Source organism: Gadus macrocephalus, chromosome 1, assembly GCF_031168955.1.
Source record: "Gadus macrocephalus chromosome 1, ASM3116895v1".
Taxonomy (NCBI): domain Eukaryota; kingdom Metazoa; phylum Chordata; class Actinopteri; order Gadiformes; family Gadidae; genus Gadus; species Gadus macrocephalus.
This window is the reverse complement of record NC_082382.1, coordinates 6,621,671-6,644,089: the sequence shown is the minus strand read 5'-3', so window position 1 is coordinate 6,644,089 and position 22,419 is coordinate 6,621,671. Positions and strand designations below refer to the sequence as shown.

General features: G+C 46.8%; 1 protein-coding gene across 4 annotated transcripts; it reads left to right on the top strand.

Annotated features, from left to right (window-relative positions):
- Window positions 1-40: 40 nt before the first annotated feature.
- Window positions 41-22,154, top strand: ap4b1 (adaptor related protein complex 4 subunit beta 1). 4 transcript variants are annotated; one of them, XM_060055454.1, is made up of 14 exons: window positions 41-163; window positions 400-517; window positions 1,832-2,056; window positions 2,869-2,999; window positions 3,874-4,021; window positions 4,102-4,390; window positions 5,986-6,084; window positions 6,553-6,664; window positions 7,191-7,274; window positions 11,333-11,436; window positions 11,781-11,988; window positions 14,193-14,504; window positions 17,112-17,300; window positions 21,290-22,154. In XM_060055454.1, exons 2-14 carry the CDS (start codon window positions 405-407, stop codon window positions 21,676-21,678), a joined length of 2,403 nt encoding a protein of 800 aa, XP_059911437.1. In that variant the 5' UTR covers window positions 41-163; window positions 400-404; the 3' UTR covers window positions 21,679-22,154. The 4 variants fall into 4 exon arrangements, 3 of the variants coding, with proteins under 3 accessions (XP_059911437.1, XP_059911427.1, XP_059911448.1); XM_060055444.1 differs by having other exon boundaries at window positions 17,109-17,300; XR_009526398.1 differs by lacking the exon at window positions 21,290-22,154 and adding an exon at window positions 17,498-17,606 and having other exon boundaries at window positions 42-163; window positions 17,109-17,425.
- The last annotated feature ends 265 nt before the right edge of the window (window positions 22,155-22,419 follow it).

Here is a 22,419-nt window from a genome sequence, read left to right as displayed (position 1 = left end):
TGATCTCAGACTGGTTGACCCTCCTGTCCACGAGAGGGCGACAGTGTGAATCAAACCCGGAACCCGAGCTGTAGCTCGGCTGTTATTATTACCTCTGACCAGAAGAGCCGGTGGATGTATACGGAACGATAATGTTTACAATCAAGGCATAAGGATCACTGATGTATGAAGTACATTTAGAGTTTATTGAAGCTATAAAACTGTTCTTGATTGCACACAGACCGTTAGTGTTTAGTTCGACTTTATATTCTGTGTGGTCTGAAAACAAAACTAATGTTTGTGGTGTCTTCGGTTAGCAATGTGTTGGTGTGGTTCGGGGAGGTATGTTGTGTATCTTTGTTTTTCATTAAATGTTATACTAAGGACTGACATATGAAACAACCCCTTTGATGGAAGCAGCGGTCATGCCGTACCTGTGTGGCGAGGAGACGGTGAAGGAGCTGAGGAGAGCCCTGTCCAACCCCCACGTCCAGGGAGACCCCCTCCGCCACAGGTCCACCGTGCTCAGGGTCATCAGGTGAGTGTCCAGGAAGACCCCCCCGCCACAGGTCCACCTTGCTCAGGGTCAGCAGGTGACCTGGGGAACACTTCTCCTTGTTGTCATTTAGGAGATTCAGTCAGTGTTGGAGCTGGCCTCATCTTCAGTAAAGGGTTCATTAAAGTCTCATAGACATGTGTATCACTTGTTATATCAATATGACTTGTAAGAAGGGTGAATGTGTCCGTGTTGCATTCTGTTTAAAGATGACATATCATACCACCAGATGTGAGTCTAATTAGCCATTACAAGCCGTTTTGAAATTCCGCCTCTTCTGACATCACAAGCCGTGTCCACCTAGATGTATGGCGGATGATGTGCATTGCAACATTTACAACAGTCCACTGGGAATGTGTGTAGACTGATCTATCCAGCACACATCTATGTAGACACTAGGGGTGTAACGGTACACAAAAGTCACGGTTCGGTACGTACCTTGGTTTTTAAGTCATGGTACGGTAAGGGGAAAATAAAAAAAAACTGCTTGTTTGTCAACAACGGAGAATGGCCGTAGATCAGCAGCAATGAAAACACCAATAAACTTGGGTAAGGCAGTTGCATTTCTGAATTCCCAGACAGGGCTTGTTGAAATAGTGTGAGCTGGGTTTGAACAGCTCGTTTTTTTTTCCACAGCAGCAGTGATAGTAACACCTGGATGGTGCCTTTTGAAATGCGTGTGCTAGGGATGTGCATTTCTGGCAAAAATGCTATTCGATATTCGCTGAGAAGTATTCGAATAATATTCGAAAATCGCTCAATCAAGAACCCCCGCACGCACCTCGGATACACGCGCACACACAATGACACAGGGAGAGGCTTTTATGATTTGTATGAAATCAATCTGTTTATTTCAACAACTGCGCCATCAACATTCAACATCAAAATTATTTCAACGTGGGCTTAGGCAGCTAGACCCTCAAGTTGTGAAGTCCCATGCAAGTCAACGGAGCGTTCAACAGCATTGAGAAGAGCCGTGTAATAAATAACGATAGTCACATTTATTATTCGATGTTCTACGTGACTCAGACTATTCGACGATCGTTGCCCGCTATGTACGCCACATTTACGTACCGCGGTACACCTCTGTAACCGCTCCGAAGTACCTGTACCGTGACGGTTCGGTACAAATACGTGTACCGTTACACCCCTAGTAGACACGCCCACTTTTGATGACAGAAGAGGCCGATTTTCCATACGGCTTGCAATGGCTAATGACACTCACACCTGGTGGTGAAACGATCTCCCCTTTAATGTTCATCTCTCTCCCTCCATTTGTTCATGCGACCCCCTCAGGGTGATGTCGCAGGGCGTGGACGTGGCAGGTCTGTTCAGTGAGATGGTGAAGGCGTGCGCCACGACGGACGTGGTCCAGAAGAAGCTGGTGTACGTGTTCTTGTGTTCCTATGCCAGCCTCAACCCAGAGCTGTCCCTGCTGGTCATCAACACGCTGAGGAAGGACTGCCAAGACCCCAACCCCATGGTCCGCAGCCTGGCCCTGAGGAACATGACCAACCTCAGGTAGGACATGACCAACCCCATGGTGTCTAGCCTGGCCCTGAGAACATGACCAACCTCAGGTAGGACATGACCAACCCTGTGGTGTCTAGCCTGGCCCTGAGAACATGACCAACCTCAGGTAGGACATGACCAACCCTGTGGTGTCTAGCCTGGCCCTGAGAACATGACCCACCTCAGGTAGGACATGACCAACCCTTTGGTGTCTAGCCTGGCCCTGAGAACATGACCCACCTCATAAGAACATAGCAGGAACATAAGAAGAGAGATCGCTCCTTCCAGGGAGGGTTAGGGGGGCAGTAGATAACAGAATGGGCAGATACTGACAGCATAAACAAGAAAATCAGAGGTCAAGCTACATTTAGTTTTTGGAAAATAGAATATTCGTAATAAGTTAAACGTCAGCCATGAATGTGAGCTTGTCTGGTTATCTTGCTCGACAAATTGAACAAAGCCTTCATATCCAGGCAGCTGCGATAGTTGATGGTGTCATTCCAGCTCAGACCAGCGTGGGGGGCTATTGAGTAAGCTGGTCTGAAACAGACGAGGGGAGCCACTGCCTAATTAACAGCAGCTCTGAGCTGTCTGGTCATATTATGTACATACTCTAGCTATTACTCCATTAATGACTACAACCCGAGCCACTCTGTTTGAATGATATTATGTTTAAATGAACAATATTGTGCTCCTTTAAATCTTTCGAGATCAGGATGAATTAGTGCTGACGAAATGCAATGCCAGTGAGAGAATGAATGCAGAATCGTGCTGTCGCCGCGGTCCTGAGCACCGTGTCTGATGAGGGCCTGTGTCCCCAGGTTGCCCAGCCTGGTGGAGTACGTGCAGCAGCCCCTGACGGCGGGGCTGAGGGACCGGGCGGCCTGCGTTCGGCGGGTGGCCGTGCTGGGCTGGGCCAAACTCCACAGCCTCCAGCCCCACGCCGACATAGGTGAGGAGGAGGGGGGGAGGGGATGGGACACAGATACATGTGAAGATGAAGATAATGCTCTAATGTATGTCCCGGACATAGTGACCCGTACTATGCTGTAATTAGCAGCCCGAAAGATCAACAGATTATTGTCGCAGCAGTTTAGGAGTTGAAGTTTTATGTCAGATAAATAATTTAAGTTTGTATATAAATTAATCCTTACACCACAAGATTTTCTGGAGTTAGTTTTCATGTTGTTGCGGTACCTTGGCTCGAATCCATACTGTTCCAGGAGGAAGAGCCCGGAGACTTTAGGAGAGTTCAGATGATCCACAGAACACGTTAACTAGCCGTAGCTGGAGGACAACTCAAATTACTCAATATTTTTTTTAGTGTTTTAATTGTGTTAGACATGCAGGCTTGCATTGTCTAACGCCTGGTGCGTGCGTGTGTAATACCTGGTGTATAGGTTTCTAACGCCTGGTGCGTGTCTAACTCCCGATGTATGGGTGTCTAACGCCTGGTGTGTGCGTGTCTAACGCCTGGTGTGTGCGTGTCTAACGCCTGGTGTGTGCCTGTCTAACGCCTGGTGTGCGCCTGTCTAACGCCTGGTGTGCGCGCGTCTAACGCCTGGTGTGTGCGTGCCTGTCTAACGCCTGGTGTGCGCCTGTCTAACGCCTGGTGTGTGCGTGCCTGTCTAACGCCTGGTGTGTGCGTGCCTGTCTAACGCCTGGTGTGTGCGTGCCTGTCTAATGCCTGGTGTGTGCGTGCCTGTCTAACGCCTGGTGTGCGCCTGTCTAACGCCTGGTGTGCGCCTGTCTAATGCCTGGTGTGTGCGTGCCTGTCTAATGCCTGGTGTGTGCGACTCCAATGCCCGCTGCCCGGTGTCTCCCAGACGCTGCGGTGGTCAACGAGCTGTACGGCATGCTGAGGGACAACGACCCGGTGGTGATGGTCAACTGTCTGCGGGCGCTGGAGGAGATCCTGAAGGAGGAAGGGGGCGTGGCCGTGAACAAAGCCATCGCACACCACCTCCTCAACAGGTGGGGCTCTGAGCGGACACAGCTAGGAGGGTCTTGTTCCCGGCCGTCTCCTGCTGACCGATGTGAGCTCTCCCCTCCAGGCTGAAGGAGTGTGACGTGTGGGGCCAGTGTGAGGTGCTCGGCGTGCTGCAGCGCTACCGGCCCCACTCCGAGGAGGAGCTCTTTGACATCCTGTCCCTGCTGGACCCCTGCCTGCTCAGCCCCAGCGTGCCCGTCACGGCCGCCACGCTGGGCCTCTTCCTCAGCCTGTGCTGCCGGGGCCTTCCGGCCGTCAGCCTGGCCGCCCTGCGGCGGGCGCAGGGCCCCCTGCTGGCCGCCTGCGGCAGTGCGTCCCCAGAGATGAAGTTCACCGCCCTGTGTCACGTCCAGGTAAACGAGCCCAGCTCAGGGCGCCGCCCTCCTGGTGACAGGAGGGACGGTAGACACACAATTAATTCACTGTCAAATTGTGTCTGAATGTGTGGTTACTAGTCCAGCATGTGGGCTCACACCTGGGGCCTCATTTATCCACCGTGCGTAGAGAAGGCTCTAAATGGAATCTTCTGAATGAAATTTAGGATGTGCTCAAGTACAAAAAAACGTATCAAACGTACGCACATCAGTCAGTAATGAACCTTGATAAATCCCACACGTTCTAAAGTACCATGTGCGTTCACGCTCAGACCATTTGTATTCAGAAACGCATCCCATTAACCATACATGGTCACAGACTTCCCTTTCCTTACTAAGCAAAGGGAAGGCCGGGGCCCCCTGCTGAAGCGGCTGTCCCCCGCGACCCGACCCCAGATAAGAGGTTTGAGGATGAGGTCACAACGCATCCCTTTAACAACCGTGTGAATGTGTTCTCCCCCTCACCGCTTTAATGGCAAAGAGAACGAAGAAAATAAAGTTCTCTGACGCTAAAATGGAAACGCTCGTAAACGAAGTTGATTAAACCAAAAGTTACTTTTTGGTTCACTTAGTGCAGGAGGCATTAAGAATAAAAGGAAGATGCATGGGAAAAAGTGATGCAGTTTATTCAGTTGGGTCAGAAGAGAGAAAACGATCTGAAGTTCAAAAAAAATTTTTTGACGTTAAACTTAACGCAACGCACGGTTTGACAAGTCTTCCCAAAACGCGCGATAAGCCATTGCACTACATTTCAAACCTTTTTCACAGCTGTCTTTTATAACGGTGTGACACCAATTTGTGTTTTTAAAATTAGACAAAGGACTAATTGAATTTTTTCTAATTAAAGGAAACGCGGGACATGTGGAGTGTGATTGCTCAATGCATACATTGACACTCTTAAATGCTTTGCTTTTTGATTGTAATATCGCTATTCTACCACTAGATTTTGTTCGTCTGCATGGCCAGAGCTGTGCTTATATTTACACACATTCCTAAGTAAATGTTCATTTTGGTCAATTCCGTACTTTTGCGTGGTGTTGGTACTCACAAATCTGTGCGTAAGTACGGTTGATAAATGAGGCCCCACGAGCGCGGGCTATTGGTGATAACATTAACTGGTGACGGTCTTACCTGCTCTACAGCCTACATTGTGTCCCTGTGAATGGACAGAATGGAGTTCTATGGAAAGTGTGTTTTGCTTCTGTTGATGCTAAGATGCAAATAAAAAGAGGAACAGAGACAGCCTGCCATGGTCCTCAATCAATTTAGAGTGTTGTGTTCGTTTGAACACATTTGCTTTGCAAATGAATTGCGTCCTACAGACCAAAGTCTACCTGAAGTCCAATTTTGCATCAGAGATTGGGTTCTGGAGATTTACTGCAGTATATTACCACTTGGCTGGAAAGGCAATGCACAAACTAACTTCCACCTTTTCAATGGAGACAGGAACGGACCGGTCTCTAGGTGCAAGGAGCATTTTTATACAGAGGCCTTTTCATTTAAGTAGTAGAAAATCAAACGGCAATATTAAATATCAAATATCAATTCATATATCCATATCCGTGTCGTTCCAGCTGCTGCTGCGGTCGCTGCCCGGGCTGATGGGCGAGCACTACAAACGCTTCTTCTGCGGCTACGCCGAGCCGGCCTACATCAAACAGAGGAAGATGCAGGTGAACGCGCCTCAGGCTTCCTCTTGTCATCCTTCCCCCTTAAACAAGATCTCCCTTCACGTGGTGTTTTGTTGAGTAGGAGCACAAAAATAGACAGATAACTGGTCACCTGAGCTCTTAAATACACCGTCTTGTCATACATCCCGATTGAAAGGAGGCAATAATCTGAGCGCACAATTTTGACACTGTAGGCTCTTTATGATGCTGAGGGACTTTAAACTTTTAATAACTGTTCACTTCTGCTCTCACAGTCACACCCAGATATAAGGTGAGATTTCTTTTAACAAGGCACATCAGAGTTTCACTGGAATTCTTGCTTGCTACAACCAAACAACCAGAAGCCAAGGCCAACGCAAGCCCGGCTGTCAAGTGAACAGATGTGTGAATGGCTCATGCCTCCACAGAGCAAAGAGAAAGCAAGAGGTTGGGTGTGAGGATCTAACCCGGGGCTGCTTCCACGGGCTGTAGGTCCTGGTGGAGCTGGTGAACGACGACAACGTGGGCTTTGTGCTGGACGAGCTGAAGGGCTACTGCACCGACGTCAGCCCCGACACGTCCCAGGCCGCTATCTCTGCCATCGGTAAACACCCCTCCGCGTAGACGCCTTATCTGGGGCAGAAGGACTTTGAACTAGGGAGGTAGGCCTAAGAAGGACTACCTCCCTAGTTCATATTTATGACTTCTTTAAGTCCTGCTTTATGGCGGTACACGGTATCAGTGTCGCGCCATGAAGCAGGACCTAAAGAAGTCATAGTTATGACTTCATATTGGATATGTGGTCTGTCCCAGGGGAACCGGTGAATGTTGCCTTGCGTCAAAGATTTAACAAGCCTGTCTAATCAGTCATTTGAGTGTACTCTCTGAACCACTATGTCCGCAGTTTGGACTGTCCCCGGCCTTTTGAATAGTGTGTCTCCTCGTTCATCTGCTCTGTTTTGTCCTTCTTATTTATGTTTTGTCCTTTTACTTATCTATTATTTTATTTTATTGTATGATAATGTTTACATGTGAAGCACTTTGAGTCTGCCTTGTGTATGAAAAGTGCTGCATAAATAAAGTTGCCTTGCCTTGCCTTATTGTTTTTATTTGTCTGTCATGGTGTTCAGGCCGAATCGGGCGAAGCTACAGCGACCAATGCTTGGAGATCCTGACCGGTCTGCTGGGGCTGAAACAAGAACACATCACCTCTGGTAACACGCACGCACGCACGCACGTTTTTACGAGTGTTGTGTCCTGATTGCCCAAGGAAAGAAAGAAAAGATGTTAAGACCGATCCACAGCTTGACCATCTTTAAATACTGACTCACATGGTCTGGAGTCCTCCACCTCCATCGTGCAAATGGAGACTCGCAGAACCAAAGATGCCAGATCCCATCGGCACCAGATAAAAAGAGGAGATGAAATCCCCACGAAGTTAACGGCGAACACTGAAATTCTGCCAGCCGATATCGTACAACCTTGTTGTTTGTTGTCAATCCTTTGAAATCTGCCACAGTAGATAATTACGGCAAAAGGGGAGGAAAAATAAGGAAAATTATAAAAAGGCACATGATAGCAATAGTGTGGCTTGCCTTGGCACCACACTAACTTGACATTTCGCAGAAGGCGTCAAGCAGAGTTGCATGACGTCTGCAGAAGACGCATGTGAATGTTCTGAAGAAAATGCGTGTGGCTGCGCCAAACCGTCCTGTGCACATCATTTTGAAAATAATTTGAACAATGGTATTCTAGGAATGATTTACAACTGACGGCAACTTTGTGATACTTTTTTAGTACCGTTGTTGTGTATCAGCGTTATAATGAGCGATTTTGTACATGAAAGGCGCCTCTCTGTCCAGAAGGAGCTTCAGATTACCGCACGCTAGCTTTTATTTCAAACGTTTTTCAGCTCGCTTACTCTCTGTCTCCGACTGAGCGCGGGCTATTGGTGATAACATTAACTGGTGACGGTCTTACCTGCTCTACAGCCTACATTGTGTCCCTGTGAATGTTTGTTTGTGTTTCTGTCGCGCCCATGTGGCGAACGTTAAGCAGCGTCAGAATGACGCCAAATGCTGCCGTAAAATAAAGATAGTAACGATGGAGGGAAATATCTATCGATGGACATTCCCTCTCGTCTCCCGATGTGCATCATATCCCACAGCCGTACCTGATACAGAGAGGAAGCCTTCCTTACAGGAGCATTGGTTTAAATGCCAATGGTTCCATACACAGACTCTTCTCTGTGAGTGAGGTCAGCACACCCAATTTTCTCATGGCTACCTGAGCACTAGTGTTGCCAAGGGAAGCTTCTTTATGAGCTTGACCTAAGAGTAGACCAATGGCTCGCTCTGCCTCTGAAATAAAGATACTATAATAACACATGACTATGGGTTGTGACCTATTGGACGTCAGTGAATCGGGGTTGTACTGATTTATCCACAAACTAGAAGGCTTCCTCTGTAAGATGACATTACTTCTGTCGGCTACTTTAGAACGAGCCACTTCTACCACCGCACTTCTAACACCAGAATTGAGCGATTTCTCTTGTGTCTTCCGAACCCTGATCCGGAAGGGTGAATCAAGTCTTATAAATATCTGATTGGCCATTTATGACCTCATACGAGCGCAGAGCTCCTCTTCCAAACTTCCATCATTATCAGAGCTCGCCGTTTCAGTTTTCTCCACGTTTTTCCTTGTCGTACAATAAACATTCGGTCAGAAACTGTAATTGGGAATCCAAATCGTAATGTAGGGTTGTAGCATGTTGTAGCATGCTCCGGGTTGTTCCGCTGAACATTTCAAACAGCTCATCTTCAACTGAATTACAATTCAGAATGGACCTAATAATCACTGAAGTCCATGAGGTCGGAGTCAGCCTCTCTGTCAATGACAGGGTTGGTTCTCAATTCAGAACAACCGTCTAAATATGGGCTGCCACGTGCTTGCATCCCAATCCTATAGAAAAAGTGCAATGTTATTTTTCCAGAACGGGTCGCTTTAGACCTAATGACGATCCTTTAAGAGAGTATGCCACTTACTATCAAACATCCTTGCGGCAGTAAGTGGGCTTTCTTTTGACAATGAAACCATTTTAGTTCCTAACTTTAGTCGGCCTGACCCAAAGCAATCGTTACCTTTATTCGGCTCCCCCACTTCGGCCTTGGAAGGCTGATATCTCTCCCCTCCCCTGGTTGTGATGCAGACAGATGCCCTGCCCCCCCATCCTCCACCTCCCGTGAACTTTGTCTCTGGTTCGGAACTCTTCGTGGTCGTCTCCACGGCGACGGCCGTGTCCTCGTCACAAGCATCAGACGGGAGAGACACTGTTGAGTCTGGGTGGAGATGGAGTCCTTGGGCTCACACACACACACACACAAGACAGATAACACACACACACCCCCTGGACTCACCGCCTACTGGACTACTTATTACCTACTGGACTCCCTCGTTGCAGTATAGTATGCCGTGAGTGATGCGATGCGCCCGTTGGCCGCATCCTCCTCCCGGGGTCTGAGCTGTGACACCTCCCCTCCCCAACACCCTTTCCCCCTCCCACATGTGTTTGTGATGTTTTTGATATGTTGCTTATGTGTTTTTTGCTAATCCCTACACTGTGCCCCCCTTAAAGAAGCATAGTTTGGGGTATTGACTTTTTTTCCCCTCGTCACCCTCTTGTTTAGCTTTTTTAATTTTCTTATCTAACGCGGGCCGCATGTTTCTTATCTAACGAGCGCCTGACAGTCTCTCCGTCCTGTCTCCCCAAACTGTCTTTTATGTTTCTTGGACGGAATGTAACTGGTCTTTTTCGTTGCTCTGTAACATGTGCAATGACATTAAAGTTTATTGATTGAACTTTAAGCCCTTCCTCTTGTTGTTAATGATAGTGTTCTTCGTTTCCGCCCACTGCATGTCTGCACTACTGAAGGACATAAAGAGGCTTGGAATGGAAAGCAGTTTAATCGAAGCAAATATCTAGTTCTGGGTTTGCTGCCAAGTATAGGTGTCAGGATTTGTACCCTTGATCACGTTGTAAGAAAGAGCTTCTTAATGGCTTCTGGAGCCGTCAGACGCCACCTTTTATCTGTTCCTTTTCTAAGGCCAATTGAAACCTTTGAAATCTCCTGTTGAACATGACTTAAAGGTGACATATCATGCCTCCAGGTGTGACTTATTAGCCGTTACAAGCCGTTTTCAAAATCTGCCTCTTCTGACATCACTAGTGGGTGTGTCTACCTAGATGTATGACGGATAGATGAGCAACGGTTGCTACAGTCCACTGGGTAGGCTGGTAGACTGATCATTCCAGGGTACATCTAGGTGGACATGCCAACTTGTGATGTCAGAAGAGGCAGATTTTCAGAACGGCTTGTAATCACACTCAAGTTTTTTGCTTAGTAAATTTCCTTTCCGAACAAGTTGACCCGGAAATACTTAGAGGAAAGGTTGTTCGAATTCTTCGGAGGGTTGCCTCAATGCAACCTCTAACCCATCTTTAGCATAGGTTACTCCTGACCAACCTTTACGAAAGGAAAGGAGATATTTGTAAGCCATAATCCTTTACGGCGGCAGTATTTAAAGCAACAGGCCACCGACAAAGTTTACCGACTCTCCACCAAGACGCATGAGAGACGTGGTAAAGCAGAGAAGAAAAGAAAAGGCCAACTTCACATTTAAGAAAGACTACTGGGGGCAGTTGATTTCAACATCAACATAAGTTTAGCCTCTTTTTTCACATGTGAATTGGGATTCAAGTGGCCTAAAATATTCCCGTTGTGTGTGTTTCTCAATGTTGGCCACAACCTAATTGAAATCAATACGACAAGAACGCATGGATCGGAAGAGCGCTTGTTGCAGTCTATCTTCGGACAATTTGAGTTTCGCATTGACGTTGGTTAGGAAAAGTGGAGTCAAATTCATTTTAAGCAGTGCTGTCTTTTCCTATGCTCGAAAGGAAGCACCTTTTTAATCCCGATTAAGTTTTCCACAAAGGTTACGGAAAGGTGGCATAAAGGTTAGGAGATTTAATCCACCCAGGTGACATCTTTGCGTGTGGAGATGGCTGGTTTAACCTGGGCCCATTGACCAGTCTACAACATGTGTTCAGCCCCCAGCCAGCCTCAGAGTCCACTCAGACTCGGCCATGTGAGGCTGCTTCAACCAGCCATCATCCACACACTCCTCTCTCCAGTGGTGCTCAGACCATGAGGGAGGGCCCTTGTGTGGGTGTGTCCCCAGTGACTCTGTGTGTGTTTGGTTTCCTCTCCAGTGGTGGTGCAGACCATGAGGGACCTGGTGTGGGTGTGTCCCCAGTGCAGTGAGTCTGTGTGTGAGGCTCTGGAAGGCTGTGAGGACGCGCTTCAGGACAGCCAGGTGGGTGTCGAGGCAACGAAGCGTTTTCATACATTTGATTTCCTTGAATGATTTCAAAAAGTCAAAATGATGCATGCCGGGTTCTTCAACCAGAACATATGATCAAATTAACCAATGACACCTGCTTCCCTTTTCTACTTGCCTGACATTACATTTAGATTAAGTCATTTAGTAGACCTGTTATCAAAAGCCACTTACAAGTGAGAATTGTAGAAGTGCATAAGTGGGCTCCTGATGTGGGAATGGTTGCTCTCCTGCTCTCTTGTGCCCTGACCAACACTCTATCACTAATCGCTCTCCTCCTCTCCTTCCTCCTCCTCCCCCTCCTCTTCCTCCTCCTCCAGGGCAGGCAGGCCTTGCTGTGGCTGCTGGGTGTGCACGGGGACCGTGTCTCCAGCGCCCCCTACGTGCTGGAGGCCTTCGTGGAGCAGGTGAGGAGCGAGATGGCGGCGGGCGTGAAGACGGAGCTGCTCACCGCCACCATGCGGGTGTTCCTGTGCCGGCCCGCTGAGACACAGGACACCCTGGGGAGACTGCTGCACTACTGCATAGGTACCGTCCCGACAGGGGCTGGGTCCCTACAGGGGCTGGGTCCCTACAGGCTGTTTTCAGCTGTTTGCCTCCCACTTCTTGCTAATGCTCAGAGGTTTCCCCTGATCCACGTTCCCATTTGATTTGCTGAAGCTGCTCGTAAAGAGGCTGAATCTGCCGTATCGAATCATCCTGGGGATGAGGCAGTGGCTAGCGGTGATCTTTGATATCGCTGCTAGCACACAACCAGCGAATCAGCGCGCTGTGGAGGGGCGGACTAGCGCCACGAGACTGCCGCCAGCCGATGTAAGGTGACTTATTGCATCTCGCGCAAGCACAGTATGTTCACGCAACTGTGTAGTTGGCATTAGTCTTATTTTCTGCCGAAGGGGTTGGCCAATTGGCTGTTTTATTGATTCTTGGCGATCTGTAGGCCCCTGTAGGGTGTGGTTGGTAGCAGGTTGTGGTTGGCTGTAGGCAGTGTTGGGGAAGTTACTCAAAAAAAGTAATTAGTTACTTATTACTAGTTACTTCTGTAAATTGTAATGAGATTACTTTACTTACTGCATTACTGCATTTCAAAAGTAACTTCACTACTTATTACTTTACTTTCCGGTTTCTTAATTTACTGTAGATACATGGACAAACATCATAGCCCTATCGTCACTTGGTGTTTATTGTATAAATCTATACAAAATAGCATATAAAACCATATGAAAGAACAATATCCCTGTCTGCACAAAGAAATGCACAAACAACAGGATAAAGTAGGCTATGGTGAGGTCAATCTGTAGCAACACACAAGTTTCAAAACACAGGCTTTGGGAAACATGAGAACAAAAATGACGTGGTCAATAAAAAATATAAAAAGGTCACTTTATCCCATACAATTAAAACAGAAATGCAATTAAGCGGCAGTGACACATGCTGTTACTTTACGTGGTCCAAAGGCTGAATGAAACCGATCTATTTCGCAAGCTATGACATCGTAAGTTTGTCTTCCTCTCACCCTCTTGCAGGCAAGAGCAGCCCTCTCAAGTTTTAAAGTAATGCTGTCTATCCAGTGCAACGTCATTCATTCCTAAGTAACTTTTGTTGTTGGCGGACCAAATGTCTGCGGGGGTCGACACATGATCCAGAGAGGACTCAAAAATTATTTTGAGCTTCGATTCCATGTCGGTATAACAGGAAATGGGAAAATGTTTTCCCGTCGGATGTTGGCTTGCGAGTCGCAGGTATCTTATCTAGTATTTTTTTATAAATCTGGGTGATTCAATAGTCGACAGGGGAAGCATGTCTTCTACAATGAACCCTGCAACCAGCCTATCTTTCTGTGTCACCTGCTTCTGCGCTCCATCACTTGAACACTCCTTCGCACAAGCAGCTACGTCACTCAAATCTATCGCTATGGCAACGTGCCGAGGCAAGCAGGCGCTGCAGACACAGAGGCAGCACGCATGCACGCACCACAACAGATCAGAGCTTTACACGCAGGCAAACACGGCTTGGATTAAGCAGGAAAGCGCGTTACTATCGTCTAGTAAAGTAGTGTAGTTACCGATATTTTAAATGTAATGCGTTTGTAACGGGTTCCGAGGAATGAGCGCAGTCAGAGTTGTCGTCCCTCAGCGGGAGATTGTTTTATTGTCTTTAAATCACAACAAAAATACTTAAACTATAACAAAGGTTCTTTTCAGAGTAATCCCTTTGGTCCGTTCTGGATCACTCTGGTCCGTTTTCTCCTGGATTACCTTCCTCCTCACTACAACACAAAGCAGGCACATAAGTACAAACGCTCCCTGATTGGCCTGAGTGCCGACACCTGCCCGCACTCAGGTCCAATCCCCCCAGCCAATCCGGTGCGCTCCCAACCTGCCCCTACTCCCCCTGCAGGCCAGACGTCGCACGTCCCCCCACAGCGTTACTTTGCTTCGTTACCCAAAAAAGTAACATCGTTACAATAACGATATTACTTTTTGGGGAGTTACCCCCAACGCTGGTTGTAGGGCAGGGTGCGGTTGGATGTAGGGTGTGGTTGGATGTAGGGTGTGGTTGGTTGCAGGGTGTGGTTGGATGTAGGGTGTGGTTGGATGTAGGGTGTGGTTGGATGTAGGGTGTGGTTGGTTGTAGGGTGTGGTTGGATGTAGGGTGTGGTTGGTTGTAGGGTGTGGTTGGTTGCAGGGTGTGACTGTCTGTCTGTATCTTTGTATCCCCATGTTTTCCAGAGGAGGAGGCAGACATGAACGTGCGGGACCAGGCCCTGCTCTACTACCGCCTGCTGCACTGTGGGATAGAGGAGACACGCTCGGTCCTGCAAGGTCGAAGGTCGGACCCATCTCTGGGTGTCCTGATTGGCCGGCCCGCTGAGCCCGTCAGCCAATGGGCGCGCAGCTTCAACACGCTGGAACCCCTGAGACAGTGCAACGCCGGGGCCGAGTCGGCCCCACAGGCAGCCCCCTATCACCTGGCCCTCGACCCTGAGCCAAGCCTCGACCTCTGTGACCCCCTGAACCCCAGCCAGGACCGAGAGGAGACCGGTGAGATAGCAGCTCTTCACCGAGGGGTGGCATGGGACTAACACAGGGCTCATGAACATCAGGCTGGTCCTGCTGCTGATGTACCAGGACCCAGCAGGCCAGTGAAGGTCGACCACCTCCTGGTACCAGTAGCAGACCAGTGAAGGTCGACCACCTCCTGGTACAGCAGTAGCAGACCAGTGAAGGACTACCACCTCCTGGTACCAGTAGCAGACCAGTGAAGGTCTAGCACCTCCTGGTACCAGTAGCAGACCAGTGAAGGTCGACCACCTCCTGGTACCAGTAGCAGACCAGTGAAGGTCGACCACCTCCTGGTACAGCAGTAGCAGACCAGTGAAGGACTACCACCTCCTGGTACCAGTAGCAGACCAGTGAAGGACTACCACCTCCTGGTACCAGTAGCAGACCAGTGAAGGTCGACCACCTCCTGGTGCAGCAGTAGCAGGCCTCTGCCAGCGCTTCTAGCTGAACATCTGTCAACGTTTTCAGGGGCTGGTGTTGGCCTGCCGCTGTCTGGAGTCTTTTGCTATAAGGTGTTTTAGTAAACACAACAAGACATGTCTGTAGGCCTGTTTGCGGATTAACATTTGACGGGCCAAAACTTCACAACAATCATTGATATTTGGTTAAGACAGTGGTAGGCACCCATGCTAAAGTTAACTAAAAAGAAGAATAACAATTCATCTTTTGGAAATTAAGCTTAATGCCTTGATTAAACAAATTAGGAATAATCCAACCTTTAAGGACACCAATTTGCTTTGTGAATGAACGATGTATCGTAAATAAATAAATGTTCTCCATTAAAATACATGGTGCATAAGTATAGACACCCCTATTAAATTCCCATAGAGGCAGGCAGATTTTAATTTTTAAGGCCATTTATTTCATGGGTCCAGGATACTATGCATCCTGATTAAGTTCCCTTAGCCTTTGGAATTAAAATACCCCCACATCATCACATACCCTTCACCATACCTAGAGATTAGCATGGTTTTATTTCAGTCAGCCCATTAGCTGGTTTGATTTGCATTGAGAAATCATCACTCATCAGGCTAACTAACAGCTATTAGCCTAACCGAAAAGAACCGTGCCAATCTCTAGGTATGGTGAAGGGTATGTGGTGCTGTGGGGCTGTTTTAATTCCAAAGGCCAGGTGACTTTATCAGGATGCATAGTATCCTGGACCCATGAAATAACTGGCTTTTAAAAATAAAAATCTGCCTGCCTCTATGGAAATTTATCATAGGGCTGTCTATACTTATGCACCCTGTATTTTAATGGAGAAAAAAATATTTATTTACGATACATTATTCATTCACAAAGCAAATTGGTGTCCTTAAAGGTTGGATATTTCCTCATTTGTTTAATTAAAGGGGTAGTTCGGAATTTTGGACATAGGGCCTGATTCCCAAGTGAGCATTGGTATTCTATATCACTGGAGACAGTTTTCAACACATTTCATACAGTCCTTCTAGTTGCAGAGTTCGCTCGTGCTAGGCTAGCGCAAGTCAACGGGCAATGCTAGCCTGCTATTAAAAACAGTCTTACCCACTCCACAGTACACCCGAGGTAAATCAATTATAACGACAGACTATAAATCTAAATGTCTGTTTATAGAATAATGTTAGAAATAAAACCAACCTTGCATTGCATTGCATTTTGAGGGAATTGCGGGGTCTCAGCAGCAGTGTTTATATTCCTGTACGTAGGCTACGGCAGCGGCGGACTGATACCTAGGTTACCTGCCGCTGTCATTGCTACAAACGCAGAGTACAGTGAACGAAGGAATTCTATAAGCGTATTCAATTAACAAGATATGCCCACGTTTGGAGGAGTTAGCGATGCATCTGCTTTTGAAGACGATTATGAGGAATTTGTTGTATCCAACGAACCGTACATGTACGAGCCGGTGTTTTGATGTCCAAGCCAGCAGCAACAAGCCACAGTTGAGTCCTTTCTGGATCTCGCACTGGAAATTGGTGGAAACTTTGTGGTGCCCATCTGTACCGTTTATTTCTACAATTTCTAAAAGCACACTGAACCATCATGTTGCCTAGTCGTTCAATTGCGCTTCTGTCCCACGCTTCTCTGTTTACGTTCTTCTGTCGTGATTCGGTTACAAACCTAACCAGCGCATAGTAAAATTCCGCTTCTGCTGAGAGAGTAGTCCCTCGATGATTCATGCGATGCAAGGTTAGTTTTATTTCTAACATTATTCTATCAACACAGACATTTAAATCTATAGTCTGGCGTTATAATTGATTTACCTCGGGTGTACTGTGGAGTGGGTAAGACTGTTTTTAATAGCAGGCTAGCATTGCCCGTTGACTTGCGCTAGCCTAGCACGAGCGAACTCTGCAACTAGAAGGACTGTATGAAATGTGTTGAAAACTGTCTCCAGTGATATAGAATACCAATGCTCACTTGGGAATCAGGCCCTATGTCCAAAATTCCGAACTACCCCTTTAAGACATTAAGATCAATTTCCAAAATATAATATTTGTATTCCTCTTTTTAGTCCACTTTAGCCTTGGTGCCCAAACGAATGCCTCCCACTGTATCTGTGGTTCTTGTCTTCCTCGTCTGTCCCCCCTCATTCCTCAGCAGCAGCAGAGAGTGTGGACCTCCTGCTCCCCGGCCCCTCCGCTGGGCCCCTGGCCCTGGGCCCCACCGCCGGGCCCCCAGCCCCGGGCTCTGGGGGGGGGCAGCTCGGCCTGTCCCTCTCCCCGGCCCTCAGCCCCCAGCAGTTTGAGCACTTGTGGCTGGGAGGCCCCCAGGGCCCGCATGGAGAGCCAGGTAAAGGAGCCTGCTGCTAATGTCCACCAACCGGCTTGGTGGGATTGTGTATGAGGTGCGGGAAGTGAGTCGCTCTGGGATTAACCTGCCAGTCCTGTTTGACCTGTTTTATAGGTCAAACAGACCTTTTTTTTATGGGAGTCGCTCTTGGATCAACCTGCCAGTCCTGTTTGACCTGTTTTATAGGTCAAACAGACATTTATTTTATCTTTTTGAGAATTGGTTACTGTTACTGACTGGAGATCAGTAAGATTCGTATTTATTTTTCTTGTACAATTCAATAGTTAAATAAAGATTTTATATCGATTCATGCATCAATTCATCTCAACACAGGCGTGGCCTGAAGGAAAGAGCAGTTTATATGTTTTGTTGTGTTGGTCATACGATAGAATGATTTATTGCTTGTTTCGTGAATAATACAGAACGTAAGGAACTTGAAAAAGACAAATCGCATACTAAATCAAAATCGCAATATTGTTAGAAATAATCGCAATTAGATTATTTTCCCAAATCGTTCAGCCCTAGAATTTTGCAGGCTGATCTTTCAACACCTAAAAAAAACAACACAAAACACTCACTCACATGGGACAGCTAGATCGGATTAGGACATATACCGATTTTGCTTCTCGAACGGACCGTGTCACTTGTTTTGAGTGTACATGGCTTTTCTGACAATCTAATAATGGCCGGAGCAAGGCTGACTCCGCTACGCTAAGTGGCGCTTGAGCCATTTCAACAAGAGGTTATAGAGCCAACCGCTGACCTTTTTACACCAGCAACAACAAACCAGCAACAACAAACTCAGGCAGTCGCGGCATTCGATGTTTTCAGTAGACAGCTGTCAGTTCACTTGGGTGATTCTCTGAATTCGGTGCCCTTTGGGTTCTCTGGTTACTGACAAATATACCACAAACAAATGTGTTTCTGAACATTGCAGCTGATGGACTATTTGAACCTCTGAGAAAATGTGTTTTCCCACCTTAGGCATGAAATCCGAAACATTATTATGAATTTCTTTGTCACTTAGGTTGTTTTAAATTCAACCCCGTAACTGGACAATTTGATACCTGTATGAGTATATTTCGGAATCATTGAAATTAATTATTCTAATGCCTTGGTATCACCTGTCCCTTGTGTAAATTAACTTATTGTAAGTATATTATATTTTATTCCAAACAATAATAATTTGACAGTGAAGTAGGATATGGCAACTTAATGTACAAGCGGTCTTCATAAATCATGAAAATATACTCTAACATTAGATCAGGTTTGTGTATATTTTCTACTTGTCCTCCAAACTTTGCATACAGTTCAACAAACATGTATCTAATATTTGTTATTATTATCAAAAAATTAATGACAATGTATCAAATAATGGGGTTGAACACACTAACAGGGTTGAATGAAAGACACAACATTTAATCAAATTTAAATTTACTTCAATTGATTCATAAAAACAAACAAGAGGAAAGAAACATATCATTAGGTATGTAGGCTAATATTTAACAATGTTTAAAAGTAACATCGCATTTAGATTGAACAGATCTGTCCTATGAGAATAAAAATGAAGAACGTCAGCATAGGCTGAATGCTGTATAAAAAAATCTATCTCAATGGATTCATTTAAAAAATGTTACAATTAAAATCACACACAGTCACACTCTTAACTACAAACATTAACATTAAAATATTTCCATATGTTCTTCACAGACTTCAATATAATTAATCTGTCATCTGCAATAAAAAAGTACATTGCTGTCTGCTCTAGAATCTGGGAACTGAGCGTGAACTCAACAGCTTCATCTTCGATAAAATATAATCTGATCGAAGTGTCTGTCTAGGTGAGGGCCTTGAAGAGCTCATAAGCATTGCTGATGTCCCGGCCACGGCTAATGAGGTTGTCTGCTGATCTCTGTAAGGCAGCACCAACACCATCTGGGGCTCCTTTGTCGTGACTGGATTCGAAAAAATTCCAGGTTCCTCTCATTCCTCTCGTCCAGCTCTGTACTGAAGAGAAAAAAGTTTCCTTTCGGCTGAATTGAGCATGCACGCTAAAGAAGTGCAAAACAGACACCTTTGGGTGAGTGGTCTGCACATAGTCCAATGCAGGTTTCAAATGTTCCCATATGGCAGCTGGACTCTTGTTCTTGGATGGTGAGATGGAGGTAAAGCAGGTTGGCTCTTGGGTTCCACCAACAAAGATGGGAAGCGTGTGAAGCGTGGCCTGTTGGTGGGATGATCCAAAGTGTACTGACTGAATATCATTGCTGTAGTTACAAGAAAAGTTCTCAGAGAAGTCAATGTGGATAAGGCATTCATCAATGACCATGCAGCTGCGCAATCCACGTAGTAAGCATACTGTTGCCTAATGTTGAAGAGATGCCTTTTAAACTTAGTGAGGTGTGTGTGGAACCTATCTGCAAGCTCCTCGTGACTGCTCTCAGTGGTTTGTTTTACTGTTATTTTTGCCACTGAGCTCTCTTCATCATTTGATTTTGCTTTGTTTTCTGTGGCCCACTGCATATAGGTCACCTTCTGTGCACAATTATATGAGCTTAAGAGGGGAACGATTCTGTTTTTCCAATCGTCACATTCTCCGTACATGCAGGCCTTGCTGCCAATGTCACAGCAGACAAGTTCTGTTAGGCACTCTAAATTTGAAGATTCAATCAGCTTAAGCTGAAAAAGCTTATCTGCCAGAAAGCCCAGGTTTTCATGTTACCTGCACTGGCATTTGTCGAGGTCTGAAAGTGAGTGGTGGACAACACAAAAAGGTTGCAGCTGGCCAAATGAGGCGCAGGAAATTTGACTGATGTTGTTTTCTGACAGAAACTTCCTGTGAAGGTTTTTTATTGTGTCTACGTGGAATCGCATTTTTGCATTTTAATTTTCTTCATTGTTTTTGTTTGCTTTTAGCCTGTCGTCATCCGACTATTTATCAGTGTACCAAACAGTGTTGTTTGCTTGTCTGGTGGAGTTATTACTCAGGTCTTCATTCTTACACAAGGTCTTGCGTTTCTTTGAAAAGCCTAGTGCTTTCCAAGACCACAGCCTTTCTCAATTCTGCCATTCTTGTACTTCTTCCTATTCTTGTTCTTCCTCCTAATGTCACCAATTAGGGCTTCATGGTGCAGTAAAGTTTTCCTCACCTTGCTGTTCACAGTACAATTACATGTGTGTGTGTGTGTGTGTGTGTGTGTGTGTGTGTGTGTGTGTGTGTGTGTGTGGGGGGGGGGGTTGAATTCACTACTAAAAACTGTAAACTATGGCTCCTTCAAATGTGCATTTCTTAGTGGCTACTACAATAATCTGAGTGTATATAGCAATGTTTTAAACAAGTTATCATAATTAAAACCAAGCACTATTTCTAACCACATATTCCCCTCACCGTGAAGACCCCTGTCTGGCTTGCAGTGCATCTTGAATCTCTCTCTCAGGAGTACATGGAGGGGTTTAGAGGCCCACTGTTGTCAATCTCAGCTTTCCTTTTCTGTCTTTCTTTAGCCCGCCGCCACTCCTTCCACTTACTTCTTTGAGCTCTCTCGCCCAGGTCATGGATTGATTTTTTTTTCTTCCCTGCTTCGGTATACGCCAATATGCCAATTCCCCACACATGGTACTTCATAAAGGACCGCTCTGGGCGCAGAAGATTATTATTTTTTTGGCACCCCCCACCTAATTTCGCGCCCCCCACAAATATAGCGGGGGCGAACCTGGGCGGCTGCCCGGTTCGCCCGTGCCTAAAACCGCCGCTGCCATCGACCATTACGGCCGTATATCTAGTGTGCACATAAAATGGGCCATTATTTATTACCTAATCAGGTCAGGTCATCATCCTGTGTGTGTGTGTGTGTGTGTGTGTGTGTGTGTGTGTGTGTGTGTGTGTGTGTGTGTGTGTGTGTGTGTGTGTGTGTGTGTGTGTGTGTGTGTGTGTGTGTGTGTGTGTGTGTGTGTGTGTGTCCTGCTAACGGGCTGCTGTTGCTCCCTAGGTGCCAGGGAGGAGGAGGAGTGTGTCTGCGTGCAGGAGAGGATGGGGGTCTCCCCCGCCCTGCAGCGCTCCCCCCCCCCACAGCTTCAGGCGGCGCTGCAGCGATCCCACATCCAGACCATGGCCTTCACCCCGCCACACACCCTGCCCTGGAGGGTCTACCTGTACACACACACCCGCTGGGGGGGCCCGGCGCCGCGGGGCCCCACCCTGGTGCTGGGGGAGCTGCTGTACACCGGGGGGGCGGAGGACCAGGAGGGGGAAGGAGAGGGCGGGGAGCGGGGGCTGAGGGTGACGGCCAAGCAGCGGCCCCGGGACGACGAGGCCATGACGGGCTTCCTTCAGGTCCTCAGTGGCGCGCTGCACACCTCTTCTACAGGGAGCTGTTGAGCTCACTCCGAGCAGGATCCCACACACACACACACACACACACACACACACACACACACACACACACACACACACACACACACACACACACACACACACACACACACACACACACACACACACACACACACACACGTTATGGAGGGGGATGAGGCTACTAAGTAGTGATTCTTAGTCAAAAGCTGGGTGAATGCAGGGCCTTTACTTAAAGGGTCCTATTACACCACCAGGTGTGAGTGGGATTAACCCTTAGCTGTTTGAAAAAACAGGAACAGGCCGAATTTCAAAGGCTTGCTATGGTTTATCAGGCAAATAGAACAATACGTGAATGTGAATGGTTTGGTCCTGCAAGTAAAAACACAGGAGACACCATGTTGCCGCACCCAGTGGGCCATTGGCTGAAACACCTTTCATGAGAAGAACCCATTTGTTGTGAATAAAGTTTATTTCAGTGAGCAACCCTGTTGAATGAGGAAGTCTGTGAAAATATTATTGAATCATGCAATATGACGGATGTATGACACATTAACATTAATTCATGTTTTAAATCTGTTGTATTCTAGTTCCAGTTTAACATCAAAGAATATAACTACTATTAAACCGTTTTTTTAAACCAATATGTTACATTATGAAATTCTGAAACATTTTAAAATAAATAACATACATATACCGATATTTATGCACACGAGGCTGCTTAATTTACCGGAAATGTCTCCGTTTTGCCTTAACCAGGGCCGTACA